Source organism: Lissotriton vulgaris, unplaced genomic scaffold (assembly GCF_964263255.1).
Source record: "Lissotriton vulgaris unplaced genomic scaffold, aLisVul1.2 SCAFFOLD_3506, whole genome shotgun sequence".
NCBI lineage: Eukaryota > Metazoa > Chordata > Amphibia > Caudata > Salamandridae > Lissotriton > Lissotriton vulgaris.
Window position 1 is genome coordinate 170,110 of NW_028249805.1, and position 9,453 is coordinate 179,562.

At 46.1% G+C, this 9,453-nt stretch overlaps 1 protein-coding gene across 1 annotated transcript in view; it reads left to right on the forward strand.

Annotated features, from left to right (window-relative positions):
- LOC147663481 (MAM and LDL-receptor class A domain-containing protein 1-like) overlaps nt 1–6,990 on the forward strand; it is a gene marked incomplete at both ends in the record, with an annotated part of 140,919 nt that extends 133,929 nt beyond the window's left edge. Inside the window, one exon of the mRNA XM_086950418.1 lies at nt 6,696–6,990. Coding sequence (XP_086806544.1) covers nt 6,696–6,990 — 295 coding nt within the window. The remainder of the gene's footprint in view (nt 1–6,695) is intronic.
- Between the last annotated feature and the right edge of the window lie 2,463 nt (nt 6,991–9,453).

Here is a 9,453-nt window from a genome sequence, read left to right on the forward strand (position 1 = left end):
CCCGGTCTTTCCGCCGCAGCCTATTAAGATTGGCATTAAGGCTTATACACGTACCCCTGACGGACGCCTTAAGGGCGTCCCAAGTATTAGCTACCGATGTATCCGTCGTGGGGTTGAGGTCAAAAAACTCCCTAATGGCCTTGCGCAGTGCCCTATTCGAAGCATCGTCCCTGACCATCGAGGCCGGGAAGTACCATTTCCGTTGACCGTTACCGGACGACGTCCAACAAAGGGTGAGCACCAGCAAACTGTGGTCGGAGATTGAAAGCGGAAGGATGGTGGAATCTAGGACATCGCCCCTAAGAGCCTGACTAAGGAAAACATAATCTAATCGGGAGTACGAGTGGTGTACATGGGAAAAGAATGTGTAATCTCGGGAAGTAGGGTGGTAAAATCGCCATCCATCAATCAGTCCCATTTCTCCCACCATCTGCCGTGTTGCATCCGAAAACACACCCGTATCAGCCCTGTGTGTCTGAGAGCTATCCGCAACCTTATCCCACACCAAATTAAAGTCCCCCATGAGGAGCAAGTGCCCGTCAGCGAAACCCCCCACCTTCTGCAGCAAGTCCTGTAGGAACCTATTTTGACCAGCATTAGGGAGATAAACTACCACAAAGGTACACATTCGTCCCCGAACAACCCCCTTCACCATCAACCAGCGACCATCCCTGTCATTGCGCACCTCCACAGGCTGGAAGTGCAGCGCTGCGCGGAAGAGGAGAGCCACCCCTCTGTGTTTCGTAGTAGCAGAAGACCTGTAAATAAGAGGGTAAGCCTTATGTCTAAGGCGCAGCTCGTCTTTGCGCGCTAGATGAGTCTCCTGGAGACCCACCACATCCAGCTGATGATCAGTCACATATTTCCAAACTTTCTGTCGTTTCTGCGGCGAGTTAAGCCCTTTGACATTCCAGGTCCCTATACTAACAGGCATCACATAATCTCACCCCATGGCAGCACCCGCCAATACCAGCTCACGAGGTCCCCCTCTCATAAGCCGAAACTCCCCCTCCACATGCAATGCAGATGAATTACCCGCAAACCCCCCACCCTACTCCACCAGTTGGACAACAGGTCATCCTGATCCTAGGGTACGCCCCCTCCACCCACATCCTCCGCATGTCCAATATACCTCTCAGCCATACACACCACCTGGCACCCTTGTCACCACCATGGACCTTCCCAAACCCCCTCCCCTCTCGCCCCCCACCCCCCAACGCACCCCACAAAAAATGAAACAACAAGAAGAAGAAGAAGAAAAAACTCAAGTCACTGAACCTGAACCAGTCTTCAAACAGTTCCAGTAGGCCATAGTTCGACAGGTCCTTCCTGGACTGGAAGCGGGGCAGGGGGACCAACACGGTGCCCCCCAGGGCCACGGTCCGAGGCGTCTTCTCCAAAAGTACAACCAAAGCCCCGGTACCATACGGCCACAGCCCCTCCGGCGCCAGACCCTAGTGACATAAAGATCAGGCCGCTCCAGAGCCGTGCTGGCTATCTGCTATTGTTGCTGAGGCCACCGAAGCCACCGCATCTCCCCTTTCCTGCAAGCTAGCGGCTCGGTCCGGCCGACGACGTCCAGGAGACGATCCCACTCTGTGCCATGAGGACGAGCAATGACGCCTCCTCGAGAGTGATGTGGTAGCTTCCTGGGAAGGTGCGACATTTTCCAGGCCCAGGAGATCCTTTGCCACCTGAAGGGAGCTAATCTGTGCCAGCCTGTTCTGCCACCGAAATATAATACCAAAGGGATGATCCCAGGAGTAGGAGATTCCACGATCCCGCAGAAAGGAGGTCACGGGGCGAAACTCCTGTCTCTTCCGAAGAGTGGAGGCAGCGAGATCCTGGTAGAGCTGCGGGCGGTGGTCCCTAAACTGCAAGGATGAGATGGCCCTGGCCTTCCGCAGGATGCGCTCTTTTACCTGAAAATCGTGAACACACACGAGGATGTCCGGTGGGGCCCCCCCCGCGGGGGCAGCCCCACTCTGTGCACTCTGTCCATTCTTATTTCCCGCACATCTTCCTCGTCCAAGAATTGCAAGAACAGGGCCTGTACATAGCCTCGCAGATCCCCCGCCTCACCGTCTCATGGCACCGCCCGAATGCGGATGTTGTTTCTTCTGGAACGATTTTCCAGATCTTCGGTGTGGGTCTGCAAATCCAAGGTGTGTTCGGTGAGGCGGATGATGTCTTGTTGCAGCAGATGCACATCGTTCGCCACACTCAGGTCATGGTCCTCCAATGTTGCCACTCGCTCTCCGATGCCATCCACATCTCTCCGCACCTCCCTCAAGTCAGACGCCAACTGCGCACGCAATTCTGAAATATCCTCTTTAATGGAGGCGAAGAGTTCTGTCATAAATGCCTTAGTGACAGGTGCCTCGTCATCCGATTGCTTTGATGAGCTACTGTATCCCGGGGAGGTTGGCTGCTGCGATGACTTAGGGGCGCCGTCTTTCCCCGGTCTCCCCTTGCGAAGTGTGGTAGCCATCTTGGGGCTGCAGTCGTGGCCCGATGCAAGGCGTCCCCCACTCTCCAGCTATCCGGTAACAGCGTGCTAGGCAGCGCAGGCCCACTCCCCAGCCGATCCAGAACAGGGCTAGCGACACAGGCAGGCCAGCCGCCAGGCCCAGCAGATAGAAGCAGGTCCAAAAGTGCCACCAGTGTACCCCTCCAAAGATGGCGTCGTGGTGAGGTAGGATTACCCCCTTGCACGAGACCCTCACAGGGCCCCAAAGCCTCACCACCCTGACACAGCGTTCCTCCACCGGATCCCCGGTCGATCTGCGCACTTGCAGCCTTCTCCCTCTCTATCCCGTAGTAGGGCTCACCGCCAGTGGGCCGAGCGCTCACACCGCCCTGTGCCTTCTCCCATCCACCAGCGGCCGGGCCAAGCCGATCGGGCGCCCTCTGGTCCAAGCAGGGGCCTCGGAGCGCACCCCCCCGTGGCCGCCTCTGCTCACTACTATAGGTCCAATCGTCTCCCCTCCAGAGCGACCTATAGCCCAGAGGAGCTCCTGGGGTCAATGCTGGACAAGGCTATATAAGGCCCGGCGCCGGAGGGGACGAGAGGCACGTCCTACACCGTCACCATCTTGGCCATGCCCCCTAAGTTTTCGTTTTTAACTGATTACCCACCCTTGTGATTGTCACGTCCAGGAAGACCATCTCATCCATATCCTAGTTGTTCGAGAACTTAAGATGTATATCACAGGTGTTAATCCAGGTCAGAAAGTTCTGTAACTGTAGTTCTGACCCACTCCAGATGACTAACACATCATCAATGTATCTTCGCCAGAAGAATACATTGTATGTGAATGGGTTAGACGCATGAAGTATGTACTTGCTTTCAAAGTCGAAAACGTATACCCCGCCACACTGGGGGCAAAAACTGCCCATCGATGTACCGGTGGCTTGGAGGAAAATCTTGTTTTGAGATTGGAAGAAATTCTGCTTGAGGGTTAGTGTTGCACAGTCCACCACAAATTCAGGGGGAGTCATCTAAATCCACTCAGAGTTGTTAAGTGTGTCCCTAATGACCCTAATGTTGTCATCCTGAGGGATGCACGTGTAGAGGCTTTCGATATCTAAAGATACCAAAAACAGTGGGCCCTCTGCAAGTACAATATCATTGAGTAAAGATAACAGGCTCTTGGCATCTTTAATATAGGTACACGTCTGTTGGATCAAAGGTTTCAAAAAGAAATCGCAATATTTAGAGAGAGGCTCCAATAGTGAGCCTATCCCCGAAACTATATGGCGTCCAGGGGGAGGAGTCCTAGTCTTATAAGTCTTTGGCAAGCTATAGAAGTAGGGGATTTTGCCCAGTATGTAGTTTGGGATATAGTATGAGCAACTAGTGGGTCCGCAAAAAGCGAGGGATCTGCCAACAGGGCATCTATATCCTCTCTCGAATAGGATAGGGCAATATCCTCCATATTTAGAGGTATTGACTGCACACAACCAAAAAGGAAATTTCTTGCAGCTGCACGCTGCCAAATATACTTATAAACAACATGAGAGGTAGGGTTTAAGAGCCACTCCTATAACCCAATTCAAAGATAAATAACAACAAAGGAATGACTGCAATTTATGGCAAAAAACAATAGGTGCATGTTTATTCATCTGTTGTTTTGTCTGCTTGTGTGTCCCGTTTTTCTTCCTCTACTGGTTCGGATACCTGGAAATGCCAGGGAAGTCCAGTATAAAATTATGACTTTTTTAATCATTTTATTATCACTTCCCCTTTACCACTGAGTTTTGGGTACGCCTTAGTGTGCGTACACCGCCCAGTGGGTTCTTCTTACACTATTCTGTGGTCCGGATGAAAGCTCAGCCGACTTGGCTTTCTTGAGCAGAAACATGTCGACCGTTGATCACTATTTGGACACAGTTGGCTCAAACTAATGGCCAAATGTTTGTCCATAATTGATTTTAATGAGAGCTTGCTGTGCCTTCATTAAAATTAATTATTGGCTACAGTACACTCTGTTTTAAACACACTTATCACTAATTCACCATTATTCATGAGAAAACCAGCTCCACTGCAGTCTCAGGTGTTGTAGCACACTGGGTAGGCATTCGGCCCGCCCGGTGGAACCCGATGATGAAGCATGTCACCCACTAGGGGTGAGTGAGGGTTTTCTTATTAACCTTTATGGTTTTTCGGTACACCTTTGTCACGCTTTGGTTTTGCCTTTTTCTTTTTGGTGCAAGACACTAGCCCTTATGTGTTTTTTGCCATAAATTGTAGTCATTCCTTTGTTGTTATTTAACCACATCGCTGCCTGAGAGAGTTCTCTGCTGTGCTGGACAGCAATAAAAACGGGTGTGGTCATGACTCATGGAAGGGGTTAACTTTGCTAAGCAGACCTACCTAAGGGTGGGCGTAAAATCCGTTTTGCGGGCGAATTTGCGGATTTTCCGCGATTTTGCGATCCGCGAATCTCGCGAAATCGCGGTAAAATCCGCGAATCAGCGGGGACGAATTTTCAGCCAAGCAAGGGTTACAGCAGCAGGTGCAAAAGTTGAACCTAATTTCTTTGTAACCTTTTACAAAAGGGTTACAAACAAATTAACTTCAACTTGGACACCTGCTGCTAATTGCTTCCTGGCGCCTCGTTGCCTACTTGCAACTATTCTCTGACCCTGCTCTGACCCTTGAAGCAGGGTCAGAGAATAGTTACAAGTAGGCAACGAGGCACCTGTCCAAGGAATTAAACCTCATCAGGAAGCACTTACAGATATAAAAAACAGGAAGAAGGGAGAGGATGGCAAATACACCCATTTTGAGTTGTCTGGAGGGGTTAAACGAAAAGAGACCTTTACAGCACAATTTTCATATGCATTTTGCTAAAAATAAAAAAGCTGTATGTTCTGTAGGGGCAACTCAGGAATCTGGCCCTTCAGAGATCCAGCCTCTCTTTCTTTCTCTCGTTCTCTCTCTCCCTCTCTCTTTCCCTCTCTTTCTATCTATCTATCTATCTATCTATCTATCTATCTATCTATCTATCTATCTATCTATCTATCTATCTATCTATCTATCTATCTCTCTCTCCCTCTCCCATAAACGACTGCATGGGTAACTTCGCTATGCAAGCGGCTCGCGAAGACGCACAAATCCCAGCGAAAACGCAAAAAATCCCGCAAACACGCAAAAAACCCCACGAACACGCAAAAAAACAAACATCCGCAAATTCGCACAAATTCGCGAATTTTGCGAATCGCGAATTCGCAAATCCGCAAATTCGTGGATCGCGAATTCGCAAAATTCGCCCATGCTTAGACCTACCTGGGACCATGTAGCAAGCCTGTGCTCCATCGTGGTCGGCTTGAACTTCTGACTTTGTCACGGTCTGGCGCAACCAGTTATCCCTTGTTGGAACTTTGTGCTTTTTGGTGCTATTTTACCTTACAACTTTAAAATTCACTCTCTTTTATTCTTGTCTTTTTGCTTTAGTTTTATTTATAAAAGTCAACTCTATTTTTCTGTTTTTTCTAACCTGGTGTGGGATTGTTTTGCTTAATGTTTTCACTGTTTTACTGTTTAAGTGTTGCGCAATTACTTTACACATTACCTCTAAAGTTTAGCCTGACTGCTCTGTGCCAAGCTACCAGAGGGTGAGCACAGGTTAATTAAGTTTTTACCTGCTTCTTACCCTGACTAGGATTGTGGTTGCAGCTTGATCAGGGCTCCTGCCCCAGTTAACTTGCAACCCCATTTCTAACATTTGCTTATATTATGGAATCTTGGAGAAATAGCTGTTTCAAAATATGTCAGTCCAGGGTCCCTATTCCCAAGCATCTACCATATGATAAATGCTGCTGAACACGAGATTCTGCTGAGAAATGAGAAATGATGACCACAGTCAAAAATATTTGACGTCGAAGGTGTTATGCAAATAAGTGGAATGAAGACTGTTATGAAGAGCAATTACAAGCAGACTACATGTCTCTCATTTTAGATAAGATGTTGCATTGGTTAAAGGTGAGCCCAGATTTACTTTATTGTTAGATGAACAAATCCTTGAAATATATTTGTTAGGCTTGGCATTTTTCACATTTCTTGTTGGGTATTCATAAAAAGTTAATTTTTAAAGAAATGTTAAAATAGGTTCAAAATAGTAATCAAAGAAATGTTTTCAGGCAAATTCCTGTACAGTCATAAGTTCACACAGCATAATATTTCGTTGCAGATCATTTTTTATTACCACATGTCTGGACAGAGCATTGGCTCTTTAACTGTCTACAGAGTGACTGTAACAAACCACAAGAGTATCATTTTCAGACGTGATGGCGACCAAGGAAATTTTTGGCACAGGCAAGAGGTTTTCCTCAGTGACGCGGAAGAGGACTTCCAGGTTTGTTTTGAAGGCGAAGTTGGAAGCTCTCAGAAAGGAGACATAGCCCTTGACGATATTGTTTTTACGAAGGAGTGTTTGCAGTCTACTCATTATATCCCATCAGCAGTCACCGTACAACCTCCAACTGGTAACTATGAAAAACATTTGAAGGATGTTTTATTTATACATATTTGTTGCGTTAAAATATCATTGATACATTATTCTTCTGTAATAGTCGGTGCTTAAAAAAAAAATATATATATATATATATATTTATATTTATATATATATATATTTATATGTATATATATAAATATATATATATATATATTTTTAAATGCCACCCAGCTTTTTATTATAGGCCTGCTGCCAAATGTTTGGGTTTATGAATATCTACTTCATGCCCCTTACTTTCACCAACCATACTTCCTATATCATTATCCGTGCTCGTTTTGATCCATTCTTTCTCCCTTTGCCAGTTTCTTCCCATATTATCTTTATTTCCCATTTCTACTGATGTATGTGACCGGCGTCTCATGATACTACATTCATGTTACCTACGAATCAGACCTAATTGTATGACAAAGATGAAGCACTAACTCTTAAAAGAGTGTATATGCGAGGGCTGGGACCTAGAAAACTAATATTGTAAAAAGGTAATAATGACTAATGGAATGTGCTGGATCACTATATTTTAACAGTGGGTTGGCATTTGGCCTTAGCATCGCTAGCAAAAGTAACAGGAACGAATAATGGGGGTAATCTTCAATATTTCTGTCTAGCAAGCTATGTGTAAGTGATTAACATTAAAGGCCATTCAGCCATGCATGGAAGAGAGTTATAAGAAAGCAGGGTGGAATACATATGCCTGTTTTCCAGACAGGCAGTGATTGAGGCAGTATTTGTTAAGCACTGTGTGGATAAAACTAATTCTCAGTAGTTTCCTTTTTATAGAGAATCATTGTCAAATAGTGTTTTGAAGGAGCTGGGAAGTTGCCACTGAGAGTGATTGTTTGAGAAGCGAGTCCAAAGTGCCATAATCCAACAGCTCATTCAACAACTTTTTGAGATATGGGGGATATGTATATGGATTGGCATAAAATAACCAAGGAGATTACTACCATTCGGTCAACATAATAGCCATGAGGGTGACACCATACATCTAGAAGCATTGGGAAGGGATTCGACTAATCTATTGGAATGCTAATTTATTGCAGTTAATAGCGATGTGTAAAGTAATAAAAATAAAATAACGTACCTGAACGCCACCACCGACCGCCGCATTGTGCTCTTCCAGTATTCTTTTGGGCACAGAATCCCAGACTGAACCGCTTCCAATGCTGACGCAGCTTGGAAGCATCATCAGGTTTGGCCTGAGTGCTGCCTAGTTGTGCACCCAGGCAGACTCTGAGCTTTAGACGGCTGGACTGTAACAGTGTCCACCACTCCCCCACTGGCAGTGTCATCCTCCTGGACCCGCTCCCAAGACTCGTCAGAGTCCTGGGGGCGGGCCCACGGGTATTAAAATAAAAAATATATAAAATGGGTTTAAAACCTGTTTTCTTAATTGTTTTATTTGAGGTTGGTGGCAGAGGGTAGCTCTCCTCTGCCCTAATGGAGGGGCCACTGCTGCAAATCGATTCTGGAAGCATGCATAATTGCTAGCCAGCATGCTTGGATTTTAATTTCTTTTCAACAAACATTATCAGAATCTCAGATATTAAACAGATACAATTTGTTAAAATAAAATGCAACGGGTTACATTCAAGAACAGTAGCATCCACATCCCCAATATCAATTAGTAATATCCTTATGCAGATAGGGAGGTCAGATGTTTTCCATGCAGGGCTCCACATAGGATAAGGAGCTGGTGATAAAAAAAAATGTAAAACACCTTCCAGGGAAAGAGGAATACAGCATCTCCTGCATATGGCACCATCTAGTATTATTAACATGTCTCTTAGCTTGTAATTAAACAGAGCAGGCTTGCTTAAAAATATATAAATACATTGTAGCGTGAGTGCAGGGTCCTGCAAAAATGTCTCCCCGCCTTTGAGAGTCGTGCTTGTAGATGTTAATTCACCAAGGTAACATACATGCGGGAGTAGGGCTATATGAGAAGCACAACTAATGTACATCCTTAACCTCTGCATTGTGGAGGACAAGATGTTCATGTGATTTGTGTTACATCTATTATGCAGAGGACATGCCTGTCTCGTCCTCCGGATAGTTACAGAAAATAATTTTTATACACAACCGATAAGCTTCCCTCATGTCGCAAAATTATTTTTTTAAACGCTATGATGAGCAGTCTGCTCTTTCACACAATATGTAAGTGAGGCAGTTGTGTGCATTATTCGCTTGCTGCTTTAACTTTGATTGGCACTTGGGGAATACCTTAGCCTCTTGAACACTGTGTGGAGACAGGACACAGTCTATTCAAGTCTAAGTAGGATTGTGCTCAGCTTCGCCCACCCATCCTGTCAGTGATGGCCCCTCCAGGCAAAACTAAGCTTTCCATTATGTGTGGCTATCTAGGGGAAATTCTGAAAATCCAGCTGCCAACTACACCCAGCCATGTGACCCAGAAACTAGCTAATAATAGTTAAGA